The sequence below is a fragment of the Oncorhynchus mykiss genome, chromosome 16 (genome assembly GCF_013265735.2).
Source record: "Oncorhynchus mykiss isolate Arlee chromosome 16, USDA_OmykA_1.1, whole genome shotgun sequence".
Taxonomy (NCBI): domain Eukaryota; kingdom Metazoa; phylum Chordata; class Actinopteri; order Salmoniformes; family Salmonidae; genus Oncorhynchus; species Oncorhynchus mykiss.
This window is the reverse complement of record NC_048580.1, coordinates 41861286-41880413: the sequence shown is the minus strand read 5'-3', so window position 1 is coordinate 41880413 and position 19128 is coordinate 41861286. Positions and strand designations below refer to the sequence as shown.

The 19128-nt window shown below is 44.6% G+C and overlaps 1 protein-coding gene across 4 annotated transcripts; it reads left to right on the top strand.

Moving 5' to 3' along the window:
* The first annotated feature begins 608 nt into the window (after positions 1-608).
* Positions 609-18028, top strand: LOC110492014 (arf-GAP with GTPase, ANK repeat and PH domain-containing protein 1). 4 transcript variants are annotated; one of them, XM_021565965.2, is made up of 19 exons: positions 609-1395; positions 1827-3030; positions 10026-10084; positions 10209-10296; positions 10428-10513; positions 10764-10905; positions 11113-11247; positions 11468-11589; positions 11993-12175; positions 12466-12546; positions 12644-12748; positions 13311-13581; positions 13736-13864; positions 13991-14050; positions 14385-14536; positions 14817-14907; positions 15258-15480; positions 15757-16048; positions 16427-18028. In XM_021565965.2, the coding sequence occupies exons 1-19, from the start codon at positions 1366-1368 to the stop codon at positions 16649-16651; spliced, it is 3678 nt and encodes a 1225-aa protein (XP_021421640.2). In that variant the 5' UTR covers positions 609-1365; the 3' UTR covers positions 16652-18028. The 4 variants fall into 4 exon arrangements, with proteins under 4 accessions (XP_021421640.2, XP_021421641.2, XP_021421639.2 ...); XM_021565964.2 differs by having other exon boundaries at positions 610-1395; positions 13733-13864; XM_021565966.2 differs by lacking the exon at positions 13991-14050 and having other exon boundaries at positions 13733-13864; positions 16427-16651.
* Positions 18029-19128: the final 1100 nt, after the last annotated feature.

The following is a 19128-nucleotide window of genomic DNA, read 5'->3' as shown; positions in this document are numbered from 1 at the left end:
GGAGCCAGGAAGATCCTAAAACCTTAGTAACAGGCCAGCTCAGCATCTTGAGTAAAGACTGAGGAGGGGGATACTGATGATAGCTCTAACACTGAGTGGCTGTGACGGATCTTGATGAAGCTGCTGCAGCTGTGCAATGAGAACAGACAAGGGAAAGGAGAAGGAGAAAAATAAAGCAGTCGCTATTTTCCTTCCTCTCCACCATCCCTCGTTCTACTCCACCGTCACTCTTGATTACCCTCTCCCACACCTCTTTCATTATTCTTTCTCTGTCTCTCTTGCCCCTGATCTCCCCTCCTCTGGTATCTCCTGCCTTCTTTCACCAGGTCCAGCTTCTCTGAGCTTTTACCACCAGTCTTTTCATCTACGCCTCATCACCTCCACATTCATTACAGAGAGAGAGAGAGAGAGAGAGAGAGAAAGAGAGAGAGAGAAAGAGAGAGAGAGAGAGAGAGAGAGAGAGAGAGAGAGAGAGAGAGAGAGAGAGAGAGAGAGAGAGAGAGAGAGAGAGAGAGAGAGAGAGAGAGAGAGAGAGAGAGAGAGAGAGAGAGAGAGAGAGAGAGAGAGAGAGAGAGAGAGAGGGAGGGGAGGGGAGGGGAGTGACAAGCAATAAAGAGCAGGGACAGCACACAGTCTGCCTGCTGAGAGGGAAAGAGACAGAGAGGGGGAGATAGGATAGAAACAGGGTTTTCCTTCTCTGTTTGGTTTGGCGCTCACACAAGAAGGGGGATCAAGATGAGGGATTGAGGAGGAGGGATTGAGAAGATTCCTCTCTGTATCCATACTATCCGGGTACCAGCTTTGCGACTGTTTATTTCCTACTCATGTCGAACATGATTTGTCTGTATAGCAGAGAGATTCAGAGCCAGAGACGTTCAGTGTTCAGCATGGAGGCTTAGCTCAGCCTCCCAGGCTCGTGGTACTACTGACATGCCCAGTGCCTGACACACTTGAAAGACACAGGGACCGAGGGTGAGAGGCGTGATGGTGGCCGGGCGCTGTGACTCGGTCATGCATCTTCAGATCTCTGCCTCCGATTGGATCCTATTGTCTTTTTCTTCCTGATCGACATCACGTCGGATCACTGTCCTGTCTGTCTCTCTCGCTTTGACCACAACCCTTCTCTGATTGAGTAGAGGCTCCTGTCAGAACACATGGCTGAAGAGAATAAACCATGGTCTGTACGGCTGTGAGGATAATTTTAATCTTTTTTTCAACATGGGAATATTCAAACACTTCAAATTTTCTTGACACTTGATCGACAGTTGCAGTGAGATAGACTATATTGTGACTTGGAGCGGATTTAGTTTTTTCTGATTTGCGTTTTACATCAAATATGGGACATGGAGTTGAACACCATTCGAGATGGGGGAGCGGCAACACAACGCAAATAAGGTCAAGTGAATAATTGAATCCACCTATATTTATACTGCTGCTGTTTTTACCATAGCATGTTTTTGGTTAACACAACTGCACGAATTTCAGATATTTGTGGGCAAAAAATGTTGTATTTTTCTACATTCCATGACAATGGATGGAAGATTAAGTGAAACACTGACATTGGATGACTGGAATCCTAAATCTAAAAGCAGAGAAGAGGGAAAGTGAATAAATACATCTGAAAGTGGGTAGCAGTTCTGTTCTAATCCCCCTGAGGAGATACTTCATCTTTCTCTCTCTCTCTCTCTCTCTCTCTCTCTCTCTGAGTTTGCTCCCAGCTGCTGTCATTTTCCTTTGAGGATCAGAATTTCAAAGCTTGTCAGTCATCGACCCATGTCAGTGTCAGCTCTTTCTGAATTTCTCTGTCTATGGTGTGTCTACCAAAGCCTGATCACATGAGCCGAGCCGACACGCTGCACCAGCGCACCACCTACCTCATCTCCCTCACCCTGGTCAAGGTAGAGGCTGTGGAAGAACATGGAGGGGAGCAGGCCAGGTCAATCACCCAGGGGAGGGAGGCTGGGGATGGGGCTGGGGTGGAGACGGGACAGCCCTTCTCCCCAGAGGACAACCAAGCAGATGTTGCTGTCCTGGAGGGTGGAAAAGTTAGTGAACTCAAGAAGGAGGAGAGGAAATCACCCAGTATCCCCTCGAGAGACGAGGAACCTTTTGTGGGCGATGTTCCTCCTAAAAAAAGTGACGAGTTACCAGACGGAGACAATGGTATTATCTCCTCCGCAGTTGACAATATCAAGACTGAAACATTAACGAGTGGAGAGGATGCAGCAGAGGAGAAAGAGGACAACCGGACGACAGTCACCTCTAAAGTGATAACGTGCAGCACAGCTACACCGCAGACCTCAACATCTGTGGCGGTAGCAGTCGACCCCAACCGCACCCCGACTGGGAGCAGTATCCCTGTACGCACGGGAGGTCAGCATCCAGGGTCCGTGCTCAAAGCCCACAGCCCATTGGCCAGCCCTGTGACCAGCCGCCGGGAGGCCAAGCGAAGCCCCACGGCGTCCCAGAGCCTGGGTAGCAGAGACGGCAGAATCCCAACCCGGTCCCCTGGTCTCTGTCGGGCCTCCTGGGCTGAGAGTGGTGAGGGTCGGGCCAGATCTCAGGGTCAGGGATGTAGGGTTGAAGCTGGAGATGGAGCGGGGAATCAAGAACAAGTGACTGATGAAGCTGGGGACAAAGCTGGCACACAGGAGGGAAGAGGAGGAGCGGTTGCAAAACGAGACAATCCCAGGATGGAGAGGCTGAAGAACAGTTCCGCTTCTCTACCTGCTCCGGTCACCCTAGTCCCCAAGCCCCCACGCAGGGGCTACAGCTGTACCTTGGATGACACTGACCCTAACAGCCAGGCAGAGGACCTCTGTGTGGGCAGAGAGAACAGCCAGATGCAGCCTGGTCCCCACAACCAGCAGGGACAAAAGGGCTCTGCTCGAGATCGTAAGATGCTCAAGTTCATCAGTGGGATCTTCACCAAAAGCAGCAGCCCTGTTTCTGTCACAGCCACCACTTCCTCTAACACAGCAACACTTCCCCCTGTCTGCAATATACAGAGAGAGTCCAGTGAGGAGGACGGTAGGACATCGCAAGCACACACACACACACACAAACAATGCACTCTTTTATGTTGAAATTATCAAACAATAAGGGTCACACGATGACACCACCCCCGTGTCTCAGACCAATAGCCTCTCCTCACCTCCTCCCACTCACAGCATTCACGTAAATGAAGCAGAGTCCCTTCCGACTCTCTCACACGCACACACACAAACACTGCTCTAAGGGTTGAAATACTTTATATACAGATCAAGAGCAAATGTCTGTCGACCATCATGTAACTAGACAGTCAAGGAAGAATCAATTGAGTATCCATTTTATTCTAGTCCCGTATTTGATCCGTATGCCGAGGAATCCATTTGTAATGGAGGGAAGGGAATGAGCTATTCTGAGAGCCTCGCATACATTTGATATTGAGCTCATAATAAAAGGGATGTCACGTGTCTGTGATGTTTAACTTAGAGCCACGTGTGACTGTAAAACCATGATAGAAAGTCTTTTGATCTCTGAGCTGACAATAGTGGACAGTTTTAATCTAATTCCCTTCTGAATGGAACGGGGGATGATTTCACGCAGCCTGAAGGGGTAATCTCTCCACGGCGTAGCTACACTGCGTGTTCGTCCCAAAATGGGACCCTATTCCAGATTTAGTGCACTACTTTTGACCGGGGCCCATTGGGCTCTGGTTAAAAGTAGTGCACTAAATAGGAAATCGGGTGCCATTTGGGACAACGCCACTGTTTAACTCTCATAATGATCCTAATGATTAAAGCCAGAACTACAGTATATATTATGGATATGCAGCTCTGGTTAAAGCCCAGGCTGTGGCAGCAGGCTGACAGCATGGCACCATGACTATCTGTTATTTTGATGTATTGCTTTGGCTGCTGTTTCTTTTCCGTCTCCAAAACTGGAGCGGTTCAAGGGAAATTTGACAATATGAATACCCTCTGGGAAAGTGCAATTACAGCCAATATCCTTAATCCATATCTTTGACGTTCCGCCCACTCAATGCCTGACTATTCCTCCACAAATATCTCTCTCTCTCTCTCTCTCTCTTCCCTGTACTTCATGTTTTCAACCATCTGACATTCTAAGGTCTATGAATAATAAATGTGCCCTATTTGTGTGACAAGTTGATAAAACATCCGAACGCCTTGTCGTTTCATCTGCCTCTGACCAACAACAACAAAAACATGTCACTTAAATCCTTACCCATTTATATGGTCAAGGTCAATAACATGCCGGCATTATTATGGTCTGTGGACTGTATTGACAAGCGGTTTCACTGATATGTGCCTGCAGCCTGTGTTAAATATGAGTTTGACTGGTTTTATGTATGCTTGCTCAATATAAGTATGTGCCTAAAGTGTCTGTATATTATTCATGCTGTTACACATGCATGTGTTCTGTGTCTGGTCACGTATGTGTTCTCTGGGCAAAAGCAGAATCAGGCTAGTGGGGTCTGGAGGAAAGGTTACCATAGCAACATGGGTAGGGAAATGTATGTTATGGGTGTGTTGCACAACGGAGAGAGAGAGAGACATGAAACGGAGGCGAAGAGTGAGACTTTTGATGTTCCTAAAAAAGAATGGAAGGGTAGTGCACCGGAAGGGTCCTTTGAATCTAAGTGACACGTGACAGTTGTTTTCATACAGTTTCTAAGAGGGAGTCTCGATATTCAGCTTTATACGGAGTGTGTTGCAGGCAGCTGTATAAGGATCATGCTGTCTAATTGCTTTGGCAACATCTCTCATGTGGCCTGGCACATAAAAGAGCCCTTTGACTGGGGATGAATTCAGATGGAGTCAAGTTCATCTCTTATCCGAGTGTTCATTTGAGAGACTAGAGAGCTGCCCGCAGTGGTAGCTCGTGTAAAAGCCCTTTTTCTCCTCCCTATCTTTTACTTGCCCTATCTTCTCTGCACTCATTGTGCATCTGTATGGGGATGCATCTGTGAGGGGCTCGTCCAATGGTCTGTAGCCATGATTCAGATCAGAACCAGGTGGCTGTGAGGTAGAACAGTCTGTCCCTGGAACCCACAACAGCAACACAGAGGCACTCAGCACCCTGCTCTCTCCCTCTCTCTCATCACAGAGCCACAGCTGTGGACAGTGGGCAGAGACAACTGGGGGTCTGGGGGTGTGTGCGTCACATCGTATTGGGGGCATGTCACCTCTCTGGCCCAGCAGGGACAGTGGCAGCGTGGCACAGCTCTGTGTCAGCTGACCGTGACTGTGCGTGTGGTGTCACCTCCCTGACCGTGACAAGAGTGCGTGTGGGTGTCGTGTTCCACTGGGAGAGGACGAAGAACGCAGCAGTGTCACCGAACCTTCTCTCTGTCTTTGCAAAGGGAGTTCCCTGCTTCAGACACCTTTAGACACTTTGATTCTTTGCGAAACCAGATGCCGTGACGGGCAGCTTCAGCATATAAAGGGCATTCTAGGAGAACAACACATGCTACTGCAAGCCTCTGAGGGGCAGAGTGGATCAACTTTGAATTGAGAAACTAGTTAAATCCAGTAGTTGATATTATAGTTAAAGGTTGCTTTCATCAGAACCAGAATCAGAATAACCTTAATTCACCAAATACACTGAACACAAATATAAATGCAGCATGCAACAACTGAAAATATTACAACTCAATGAGTTACAACTCATATAATGAAATCAGTCAATGTAAATAAATAAATGAGTGGAAAAAAGGATCTATGGATTTCACATGACTGGAAATACAGATATCAAATCAAATCAACGTTTTATTTGTCACGTGAGCCGAATACAATAGGTTGCCGGACCTTACGAAGTTGCTGGACCTTACAGTGAAATGCTTACTTACAGGCTCTAACCAATAGTGCAAAAAAGGTATTAGGTGAACAATAGTTAAGTAAAGAAATAAAAACAACAGTAAAAAGACAGTGAGAAACAGTAGTGAGGCTATATACAGTAGAGAGGCTATAAAAGTAGCAAGGCTACATACAGACACCAGTTAGTCAGGCTGATTTGAGGTAGTATGTACTTGTAGATATGGTTAAAGTGACTATGCATATATGATGAACAGAGAGTAGCAGTAGCGTAAAGAGGGGTTGGCGGGTGGTGGGTGGCGGGACACAATGCAAATAGCCCGGTTAGCCAACGTGCGGGAGCACTAGTTGGTTGGGCCAATTGAGGTAGTATGTACATATGTACATGAATGTATAGTTACAGTGACTGTGCAAATATGATAAACTGAGAGCAGCAGCAGCGTAAGAGAGGGGTTTTTGGGGGGGGGGGGGGGGGGACAATGCAGATAGTCCAGGTAGCCATTTGATTACCTGATATGCATTCCCAGTCAGATATGCATCTGTTGATCAGATATACCTTAAAAAAAAGATCAAGGCATGGATCAGAAAACCAGTCAGTATCTGGTGTGACCTCACGTAGCACGACACATCTCCTGCGCATAGAGTTGATCAGGCTGTTGATTGTGGTGTCCCACTAATTTCTTCAACGGCTGTGCGAAGTTGCTGGATATTGACAGGAACTGGAACAAGCGGTTGTACACATCGATCCAGAGCATCGCCAACATGCTCAATGGGTCAGTGGGTGAGTCTGGTGAGTATGCCGGCTTTGGAAGAGCTGGGACATTTTCAGCATCCAGGAATTGTGTACAGATCCTTGGGACATGGGGCCGTACATAATCATGTGGAAAACATGAGGTGATGGCGGCGGATGAATGGCGCAACAACGGGCCTCAGGCTCTCGCCCCGGTATCTATGTGCATTCAAATTGCCATCGATAAAATGTAATTGTGTTTGTTGTCTGTAGCTTATGCCTGCCCATACCATAACCCCACCATGGAGCCTTCTGTTCACAAGGTTGACAGCAGCAAACCGCTCACCCACACGACGTCATACATGCTGTCTGCCATCTGCCCGGTACAGTTGAAACCAGGATTAATCCGTGAACAGCACACTTCTCCAGCGTGCCAGTGGCCATTGGAGGTGAGCATTTGGAGTTAGGTCAAGACCCTGGTGAGGCGTATTTTGACAATTTTTTTCGGTTGTGCAAACCCACAGTTTCATCAGCTGTCTGCGTGGCTGGTCTCAGATTCACCTGGTCTCAGGTGAAGAAGCCGGATGTGGAGGTTCTGGGTTGGCGTAGTTACACCTGGTTAGCGGTTGTGAAGCCGGTTGGATGTACTGCCAAAATCTCTAAAATGACTTTGGAGGCGGCTTATGGTAGAGAAATGAACATTAAATTCTTTGGCAACAACTCTAGTGGACCTTCCTGCAGTCAGCCTGCCAATTGCACACTACGTCAAAGTTTGAGACATCTGTAGCATTGTGTTGTGTTACAAAACTGCACATTTTAGAGTGGCCTGTTATGGCTCCCAGCACAAGGTGCACCTGTGTAATGATCATGCTGTTTCATCAGCTTCTTGATATGCCACATCTGTCAGGTGGATGGATTATCTTGGTAAAGGAGAAATGCTCACTGACAGGGATGTAGACAAATTAGTGCACAACATTTGAGAGACATAAGCTTCTTTTTTTGTGGGTATGGAACATTTTCTAGGATCTTTTATTTCAGCTCATTTACCATGGGACCAACTCTTTACATGTTGTGTTTATATTTTTGTTCATTATACATTTGCATGTGCAGGAATTTGACTTGGTGAAATGGGGCTGCCACAACAAACAGAATATACAGACAGGCGATAAACAGGATATGCAGACACCATACATTATGCAGAAGCAGAGCTTATACAAATCCACATGCAGTATGTGGATTCATGAAGGGTGTCTGGCTACCACACAGTTATAATTCACAGAGCAGTAATTTATCGCTGTTCCTATCCAAGGCCGTTATGATTTGTGATTTTTCAAATTAGAATCCCCATTAGCTAACGCCGTACCATTAGTTAATCTTCCTGGGGTCCAACACCAATTAATAAGACATTACAAACCATTGCAAATTAAGACTTTACAAACATTTAACAAGTAGACAATACAGACAACTAAAATACTTGACAGGAAACACAATTAGTAGATTTAAGGCGATTTGTTCTTTGCTTGGGTTGTCTTCGATGCCCTAAAATTACCTGTCTAGTTTGGTGGTATTGCATGTTGCTAGTATGTACTAACTGGCCTGAAAAGTACAGTGGTTTTTTGAAAAATACAACATTCTTAGCGAAAATCAGAAGCCTGGATAGTAATTTGTTTTCAACGTGAAGCCATGAGAGATTCTGATGCATTTGGATAGTATTCAAACGGATAGAGCAATGAGATAATTTGGCAGCCCTGTTTTGAGCCATTTGGAGCCGTTTTTGATATCTTTCTTTGCTGTAGATGACCATATAACTGGACAGTACTCTAAGTGTGATAGGACCAGGGATTGACCATATAACTGGACAGTACTCTAAGTGTGATAGGACCAGGGATTGAATCACCTGATTCAGAGTGCTAGATGTTTCTTGTAACAGCAATTCCCTTACCCATCTTAATAACAATACTATCTATGTGTTCTGACCATGATAAAGCTGCGTCCAACCTAGTAGTTAGTATTTTTAATTTGCTCTACATGCGTTCTATCCATCGACAAATTCAATTGGGTATCATCAGCAAGCATGTATCTTGAACCAAATACAATACATTTAGTTTTCAAAATGTTCAACACAAATTTGTTCATATCAACCCACTCATACACCACTCTTAGTTCTCTGCTGAGTACATCTGTTAGCTCATTACATTCTGATGCTTGCGCTATACATTTGTAGGGTTATCGGCACTCTACCACTCATGCTTTGTTCATTACTGAAGTTAAATCAGTAGTAAAGATAAAGTAGAGAGGTGGGCCTAGGCAGCTTCCTTGAGGAACACCACAATGCATATCTTTACTATTGGAAAAGCCACCATTAAGAATACTTTTTGCCTTCTCCTGGATAGATAGCTTTATATCCAGGATAGAGCTGCTGACTTGAAACCATCACATTTGGGTTTACCTAGGAACAGTTCATGATCAATTACATCAAAATCAGCACTGAAATTTAGCAACACTGCACCAACTAACTTCCTGTCATCCATCCTCTCTAACCAATCATCTGTCATTTGTCCTAAGGCCGTACTCGTAGAATGCCCTTCTTTGTTTGCATGTTGGAAACCCGTTATCAGACCATTACATGAGAAATAATCCTTGATTTGTACAGATACACATTTTTCCAATAATTAGGACTATTAGTACCAGTGAATGCAGATTTTTGTATCCTTAGGTAGTGGAATAGTGGCTCCTGAGTGGCGCTGCAGTCGAAGGCACTGCATCTCAGTGCTAGAGGCGTCACTACCGACCCTGGTTCGATTCCAGGCTGTATCACAACCGGCCGTAATTGGGAGTCCCATAGGGCAGCGCACAATTGGCCAAGGGTCGTCCTGGTTAGGGTATGGCCGGCGTAGGCCATCATTGTAAATAAGAATTTGTTCTTAACTGACTTGCTTAGTTAAATAAAGATTACATTTAAAAAATAACCACTACTTGGTGAAATTTGAACATGCATTGCCTCTCCTTCACGGTACAATCTTTTATAAGGGTATATGACATGGAGCCATCAGTTGGAATCATAGCATTCCTCAGCCTGTCCACTTTGCCTGTAAAATATTCATTAAAGTAGATTGCGATATCGTGTGGTTTTGTAATAAATATACCCTCTGATTCAACAAAAGAGGCAGACATGTTTGAATTCCTAGCTTTCAACATTCCCCACAGTTTTTTCCTATCACCCTTTACTTCATCAATGTTGTGCTTATAGAAACCCTTCTGTCATTTGTTTAGCTTGGTCACAAGATTTCTTAATTGGGGGGGCATGGGGCACCGTTTTACCTCACAGTGCATTTTCTTAAAGGGGCGTGCTTAACAGCTATATTCATAAATCATTTCATAAGCAAACTTAGTGACATTTCAGGATCATCCTTACTATGATATTCCCCTAGCATTATATACATTATTATCTCTCTCTCTCTCCCTTTGTCCCCAAGCAGCTAGTTGTGCAAATAGTCAAGAGTGGACCCTGAGTCGATCCATCCCAGAGCTCCGTGTGGTAAGACAAATCCATCCTCATGAAAGGTCGTTTGAAAGGGAAGTTAGATAGAGCTTCAGGGAAACTACCACATCAGTGAAGACAGGTTGTGTGTGTTTCCTAACATTTTTTTTTATCTGTGCAGGGGCTGCTGGGAAGTCTTCAGAGTGGCAGGTCAGCATTGGTAAATAGATACATAACAGGGAGCTATCTTCCTCTAGAGAAGATTGAAGGTAAGCGTGAAAAACTCCTATCTTGTCCTCTTCGTCCTATATACCGAACAACTCTGCAGTCCTACCATTTTATCTTTCATGAATCTCTTGACACACAGTAACTAACCTCTGCTCTACTGTTCCATTGTCAGGGGGGAGGTATAAGAAGGAGGTGTTGGTAGATGGACATAACCATCTACTACTAATCAGGGAGGAGGCTGCGCTTCCTGATGCACAGGTGTGTTTTTGTGTGTGTCTGTACCCTCTGAACCATACAGCCTTGTTGTTATCCATGTGCAAGAATTTGTCGCTATAGCACCAGAGACACAGAAAGATTGATTAATAGAATTCACTGAATTACATTGGATTTGTTGGTCAAAATCCATTATATTTTTTTTGTGGGATATTTAACCAATACTGCTACCGCTGACTCGTTCTGCATTCTTCTCCCTCTCTCTCTCCCTATCCTATAAAATCTCTGTCTCCAGTTCAGCAGCTGGGTGGATGCAGTGGTCCTTGTATTCAGTCTGGAGAATGAGGCCAGCTTCCAGGAGGTGTACAAACTTTACAGCCAACTCAACACACTCCGCAGCACTGCCGAAATCCCACTGGTTGTGGTTGGGACACAAGGTAAGGGACAGGAGGCAGGAAAGGATGGGGTGGATTAAGGCCATTCATTATAATGGGCATGTAACAGGTGCATTATAGACGTGCTGCAGATCACACCGGAAACAGTGAGTGCTTGTTTGTTTATTTGGATTCCAATGATCTGTTACTCTAGCAGCGTAATGTGTTCATGACCTCATCTGTCTCTGTTTGTTGTTCTCTACCCTGTAGACAAAATCAGCAGTACCAACCCGCGCGTGATTGAGGACATACGTGCCCGGCAGCTATGTGTTGATGTGAGGCACTGTGTGTTCTATGAGACTTGTGCCACCTATGGGCTCAACGTGGACCGGGTTTTTCAGGAGGGTAAGTCAACTGACATTGAGTACATTGGTGTCAGCAGTGGGATCCAAAATTAATGTGCCAACACAATACAGAATGTCAGTCCTACTTTAAATACAAACATTCAGTCTTCATAAATCGATGCTTCACAAAACATCCCACTTAACAATGCAGTTCACATGCCGGTCAAAATAACATCATTGGCAATTCGTGCCTTCTTACTGATCTTGCTCTGTCCTCTCAGCTGCCCAGAAGATAGTCACACAGAAAAAGCAGTCTGCCCTACTGGCCTCCTGTAAGTCTCTTCCCAACTCCCCCAGTCACTCTGGGGGCTCCACACCTGGTTCAACATCATTCCCTGGACAGGTAACATGCTTCAAACTGTTGACATCTGTATTTTCCCCCAGGCTTATCTCGCCTGTGTTGTTGACAGAAAATCAATACTGTAGTGCAGTGGGACCCACAGGTGGATAACAGCCGTGGTGTTGTAGCTTCTCCTATATGAGCGTTTGACTTAACCTTGAGCTGCGGCTAAATACTGTACACGTGGTTTTTTAGTTCATTTGGGGGATAAAAGGAGGCCATACATGGATTCAAAGAATGGTTCAAAACGTTTGAGAACCACTGTTGTAGGATTTATCCTAGTAGATTGCAAGTGTACTCCAGAAGGAAGAACACTGTGTCAATTGTCTGTTTGCCTCCTTTACTGTTTCATCTCATTTGTCCACTTCACCCCATCCCCCTGTCTGTCCTCCCCTCTCCCTCTCAGGCTAGTAATGGAGGACTGAGTAGTAACTACCCCTCCTCCCTACCCTCTACCCCTGTGATCAGCCATAGAGAGCTGCGGGGTGGGGCGGGGACGGGGGTTGGGGCGGGGGGAGAGGGGGGCGGCAGTGTCACCTCCTCGGGCTCCCTGAGAAACGTCCCTCAACGACGGACCTCCCTGTTCAAGGTCAGTTACTCCGAATCTCTGCTGGTCAAAACTAGAAGACGCTTTCATCAGTGGAACAATGTCCCAAAGAGCCATACAATTCAAGCCAACACATTTCAAACGAGAGCTAAAAAATACATTTTACAATTGTAGATTATAGTAGTCGTTACACGGTTTGTTTTCTCTTCTTCATCCATCATGTAGTCCCTCATCTCACTACATGGGTCTGTCCTGTAAACTTGTGTCAGTCCGTCTTTATACCTGTCACACTCTCATCTCAAACTCTATTTACTTGGTACAACTTCTCTCAGAACCGTCGAGGCAGTGGCAGTGAAAAGAATGTTGACCCTAAAGGTGACTTGGGCAGTGTCCGGGCTATCACTATCAAACAGGTCAGTGTGACACACACACTGGATACCGTGTATAATGAACAAGCTAGTTCTATTGTATCTTCGGTAATAGAAGGGAACATTAATCCCATTGTAACAGAGTATCCTATGGAAGCGGAGTGGGAGCTCGCTGAACAAAGAGTGGAAGAAGAAATATGTCACTCTGTCCAGCAACGGCACACTGGGCTATCACTCGAGCGTCAATGTAAGTCGCAACATAATCAAACCAGATCAACATCAGTAAAATCACTGTGTTGTGAACTTAAATACACAGTAACATTGCAATATTAGTCCAGTGATATTCAGCACATCAACCTAGTCATGGGAATGATTTTGGCGGTGTTTGCAGTTGATGTTCCTCTTCAATAACACAGACCCCAAAGCAAATCAGGGGGAGAGAAATAGGTTTATTCAAAGAGGACAAATCATAAATGTTATGCTGAGAAGCAGATGTTAATTCTTCCCTGTCCTCAATGATTCTCCACAGAACAAAGGGTCAGGATGTAATTTATAAATCCCAACCCTAGCCTGTAGTTGACCAATTAGAATTCCTTGCAGTAAAATTATAGTATCCTGTTTCAGGCTCAATGTATAAACGATTTGGATCAAGAAAAACTTGACACCTGTAGCTATGAGTCCAAGGACTGAAATTCCTACACAGATTCTAAACAGATGTTGAACTGAAAAACAACTATTTCCATTGATTGTTAATTCCCTATTGACCTCTAGTCCTCTGCGTTGTGTATTATCTTACAATATTCTTACAGCGGTTCCAGGACTACATGCCGAATGCTCACGCTAAAGAGATCGACCTATTGCGTGTCACAGTGAAGGTTCCAGGGAAACGCCCACCCAGGGCTGTCCCCCCTTGTGGCCCCTCCCCCTCCCCTGGCCTCAACGACGCAGTCAAAGACACTGGGGCCACGGAGAGCACAGGCCTTGTGCCCGTAGAGGAACAGGCTGGGGCATTGCCTCCTCCAGCAGACAGTGGGGTAAAATGCTGTCCATCGTCACTGTCCAGCAAGTCACACAGTGCTGGTATGTCAGAAAGCTCTTTTTGTGTTCCATTTGTATTCATAATAATGGGTTTCTAATATACAGTATGCCAATGTGGCCTTTGGAGCATGTTAGAACCAGAGCTGCAAGCGCATAACAAACTGTTTTATTTGTCCTTGTACCCCAATGTCAGAAGCTATTGAAGGAGTGACCAGTCTCCCTTTTGGAAAAGACGGTCAATCCTCTCCAATGATTGACAGAAAGAAGAAAACAAGGAAGAAGAGTATGAACCAGAAAGGAGACACAGCCCTTGGACAGGCTGAAGGTGAGCTCTGGGGCCTCCTGCTGTACATCTCTGCCGGATTATTCTGCACTATTTATGTCTCTCTTATTGCTCTTATTTTCCTTCTCCTCCTCTCCTGCTTGTCTGGGCTAACCTGTCGCCCTGCAGCCAAGCGCAAAATGTGGAAATTAAAAAGCTTTGGTAGCTTGAGAAATATTAACAAGACAGGTAACGAGGAACATGAGCAGCTGGATCACTGAATCGTCCTGTGTCTTGGTTGTCTGTTTGTCGGTCACTGTTTACCTGTATTGCACATTCGGATCGAAACTGTGATTGGTAAAGCTCATTATTTGTTTGCCTTATGACTACCAAGCTGTTCGCCCTTTTGTCACCCCATTGCATGCCTGTTGCCTGCTCTGCGAACATATCATGGTGGCACAGTGAGTCTGTTTGTATGTTGTAATTGTCAGACATGTCAAATAAGTGTTTAACAGGGTTCAAACTTACTAAAATATATGTTGCATTCCCCCCCCCCCTGCATTTTACCAACCTATCTTTGTAGATGAGGAGAATGTTGACTTCATCATCGTGTCCAGCACGGGGCAGACATGGCACTTTGAGGCCCAGACTCTAGAGGAAAGAGATGCCTGGGTGGCGGCCATAGAGAGCCAGATCCTCGCCAGCCTGCAGTCCTGTGAAAGCCTTAGGAACAAGGCAAGGACCACAATACACTGGCCTGGGCAGCACCTTAACATTACAATGCCCTTCTTTACATGTATTTGTCATTATTTGTGTGTGTAGGCCTACAGCGTAATAACGTCTGATAGTATAAAAATGTTCCTTCCGAATTTCTGTTCTGTAATTGGGGAGGGAAGATTCCACCGTTTGTCTGTGTAGTGACAGGAATCACTGCCCACGGTGCTGATCTCTGTCTAGTGACGTAGGCAGCCACATGCACTTCATTCCCAGGAAATTGGTGTGTGTTCTTTTATAGGCACGGAGGAGCAGCCAGAGTGAGGCAGTAGCAATACAGGCCATCCGCAATGCCAAGGGCAACAGCCTCTGTGTGGACTGCGAAGCACCAAGTGGGTTTCTAGGCTCTCTCTGTCTTTATCTCCATTGTTATGGGTCATGGCTAGAAGGGATCCAGCTTTTGTAAAATTCACATCAGATTTGACTTTTTGTAGCAGGCTAGGAGAACTTATGCAGCAGGTTAGGAGAATTAATATATCAGGTTAGGATAATTAAGTTAAGCTTAGGAAAAGGGATAAGGTTAGCAAAATGCAAAAAAACAACTTTTTGACGTGACTTTGACAAAAGCTGGATCCCTTCTAGCAATGACCCTTGTTATGGACATCAATTAGATTACGTTAGATGCAGACTGCGCTCGTTTTACCTTACTTCCTGTGCTCTGGTTTGTCTGTCCTTCATCCAGACCCCACATGGGCCAGTCTCAACCTGGGTGCGTTGATCTGCATTGAGTGTTCAGGGATCCACCGTAACCTGGGGACACACCTATCGAGGGTCCGCTCTCTGGACTTGGATGACTGGCCTCGGGAGCTCACCCAGGTCCTGACCGCCATCGGCAACCACCTGGCCAATAGCATCTGGGAGAGCCACACCCAGGGCAGACACAAACCCACCCCGAACGCCACACGGTGAGGGCTCTGTTTGAATGTAATAGACAGGGAACATCTGTAAACCTTACTAGATTTTTTGGTTTTGTTAGAGCTCAAAAGAAAAGCCCTTCTTTTTGTCCAATAAAAAAACATTCTTAGACTAAAATAAGATTGAAATGATTGCATCCAATAATGTGTTGCAGTAAATCAAATGGAAGGTACTGTATATTGTCACAGAGAGCTCTCTCCTGATCCATGAAGAGTTGCCATGGTAACTCATGGTCACTCATTTGTATGTTCGGGTCTCTCTCACAGGGAGGAGAGAGAATCATGGATCCGTGCCAAATACGAGCAACGGATGTTTGTGGCACCCCTGCCTGCTCCAAGCTCCACAGGCCCAGGGGACACTGCTATGTCTGTGTGTCTGCTGTCAGCAGTGACAGAAAGGGACTTGCCCAGGTTCCTACTACTCCTGGCCCACAGCAACAAGGACCAGATCAACACTGCCCTGTCCACCGGAGGAGCACCCTCCCATACACAGCCTCACACTGCCCTGCACGCTGCCTGTCAGCTGGGGGATGTGGTCATGACACAGCTGCTAGTCTGGGTAAGCCCCTGGTCTGGACAAATTATTTCCTATCTTTCCCAAGCACTGGAAGCACTTTGTTAGGGGCGGCAGAGTAGCCTAGTGGTTAGAGCGTTGGACTAGTAACCGGAAGGTTGCGAGTTCAAACCCCCGAGTTCAAACCCCCGAGCTGTCGTTCTACCCCTGAACAGGCAGTTAACCCACTAGGTTGTCCCACTAGGTTGTCATTGAACGTGTTCTTAACTGACTTGCCTGGTTAAATAAAGGTAGCCTTTTGCCCAAGTCACTTCAAATGAGCATAAGGTATTAATTAATTCACCACATTCTCAATGATTATACTTTTTGGTAATTTTATACAGAATGTAAATGGTGAATTGTTCAATCTCTCTCTCCTTGCAGTATGGAAGTGATGTGAAGGCCAGGGATCCCCAGGGCCAGACAGCCCTGACCATGGCCAGAAAGACTGGGAGCAAAGAGTGCGCTGACATCCTGCTGCAACATGGCTGTCCTAACGAGGTCTCCCCCGTCTCCCCCACTGGACCCACGCTTGGTCTCTCCCGTAGATCTAGCACTGCCAGCCTCAGCAGCCTGGGTCGTACCAATTCCAGGAGAAGGGTTTCGTAGCTTTAAGAGGCCATGGTAGCAAACATACAAGGGCTGGTGGAAAAAAAGCAAATAACTATGGATGTAGTGTTTAGTGATGAGCGATTAGTGCTTTTTGAGGTCGTTTCGGTTTAATTATTTAAACACGGTTTGCGATTTCGATTATTTAATTGCTTAGCATTAAATGCACTATGCATTATGTGGGTCGAAAACTGTAACACAGACTAAAACAATTAATAAAAGTCCCATGATGGTAGTGACTTCCCATTACTGCTTACCACTTCTTAACCATCATTTATTCACATTACTTTACTTTAATAAAATTTGTTTTATTTGATGAATATTTTTTCATTCCAAGTCATCATTTCATCTCTATAGAGCTGCTGCCAATGCTGTCTGACAAATTTACTATTTTTTAGTTCTTCAAATTAAATAAGGCATACTTTTATGACTGCTGAATACCAACAATCCATCTTAGATCATGTAATTTCAGGTAGATACCTCTTGAAGCAATAGCTGTTCTCACCTCATGATCGAGCATTCTTCTCTCTTCCCTAGCAGGAGTAAAATAAACAGTCCAGACTAGTAGATGCGCAATGAATTGTGGTTATTGTAGTTAATTATCACGTTTTATGCGCTAAACTATGTAGAAAATTGGCCTGTTGGAAACTACAACTCCCTACAACATCGCACAGTTCAGGCGGGATCTGATTTAGCTCCAGAGAAATTGTACAATGTGTGCAGTGGGGTCACAAAAAAATTTAAACGGTATTAAATTCAAACAATTTAACCAATGTCGGTAAATTAGTTGTTTGAAAAACTAAAAAATAACCGACATTTCGGTTAATCGGTCAGCACTAGTAGTGTTGAAAGTGAGGAAGGCAACAATAATATAAATAAAGTACTCCTCATACAAAAGTAAAGCACAGAAAGACAACATATCAAACATCTAAGGAGCAATATTCATTCCATTTATTGAAGGCAAATGTATTGCTGAAATTGTGAATGTTGTCTGTTTACAATTATTGAAACAAATTAGAAAATAGGTGGGTTAACTGTGATAAACTATTTATATCTAATTAGATTATACATTTTGCCTTTGTTTTAAAATATTGAGAAATAATGCTGATGTATAATCCATACAATGTTTTTGTAATATATATTGTACGTATGTAAGCCTGTAGGAACACATAGGAAATGTTTGTAAGCATGCAGGGTAAAAGTTACAATTCAAAAAATGGACTGCATTTGTTTCTATATGATTTTCAGAGTACTTTAATCTGACTTTTATTTTCTATTTGTTACAATGTATCTATTTGTCATCCCTGTTTGTCTCCGTTTCAATTTGAAACTTTCATGAGTTGTGTAAGTAAACTGAATTAAATGACTTTGTGTGGCCCTCTGGTTCCTGTGTACCACTGTCATCCGAACGCTGGGGCGAGTTACTGCCAAATCGTTGGCATTCAAGCAGCCTCTGAGGCATCAAAGATGGTCTATTATATTGAAAACATTGTCAAGGGACCGCTCTAACAATGGTGGAAGGCAGGTGCGATGAGGTGAGATCAGGTGGGACCATTTTAGCCAACGAGAGGGCAGATACGTGTGTGAACAACAGGCCATAGACATAGATAGGGGACTTTGTATGTGTGCGATTATAGCATCTGTGACAGCATGGGCAGCGCCATTGAGGCCATCTCCATTTTAAAGTAGTCAACTGGATGGAGATTTCTATTAGTTGGATGAAGAATGAAGAAGAAAATTAACTACTTTAAAATGGAGTCACAGACGCTATAAGGGCTTGATTCTGACTTAGGAAATGACACTGTGTTGTTTACGAGCGTCTTTCCTATGCACTTGTCAGTAGTTGATATTCAGACTTACCTTGTGCAGGTGCATAACAGGCTTTGCAGGCGTGGTTCCCTTGCACGCTGAATACATGTAATTCAACAGCTGAACAGTAACAGTTTAACCTGTTATCTCATATGCCTTACCACCATGATATATAGGCCTAAGGCCGAGATAATAAGAAGACAATGTGGCAGAATAAATTCAACCTCACCTTTGCTTCATCACAAAACCGGAGAGCAACCTCTGTCCGGTGGAGTCAACAAAGCATATTGCATGTAACAAACAGTTACATGACCTACAGCATGGTCAATCAAGTTAATGTTTCTGACATTTTTGGACTACTAAACATCTATTCATTTAGAACACTGGAGAGTTACCACAAGTCACAAAGAAAACAGGAGCTGCCTCCACTATTCCAGCACCTTCAACTTCAACATCATTAAATTACCCATGCTTAGTCTAATACAATGACAACTAAAAGATTCCAAATACAATTTAGTCTAATCAACGTCAGCTAAATATCATGTGGTGCTGATTCCTCTGTGTGTGTGTGTGTGTGTGTGTGTGTGTGTGTGTGTGTGAAAGTAGAAAAAACATGTTGACTCTTGTAGAGAAATTCATTTCATAGTTTTTATTTTTTGTTGTTCCAA

Coding starts and splice junctions, on each gene's coding strand:
- LOC110492014 (XM_021565964.2), top strand. CDS start 1,366: ATGGGGGAGCGGCAACACAACGCAAATAAG. Junction 3,031..10,025: donor AGAGTCCAGTGAGGAGGACG/GTAGGACATCGC, acceptor GTCCCCAAGCAG/CTAGTTGTGCAAATAGTCAA. Junction 12,176..12,465: donor GACGGACCTCCCTGTTCAAG/GTCAGTTACTCC, acceptor AACTTCTCTCAG/AACCGTCGAGGCAGTGGCAG.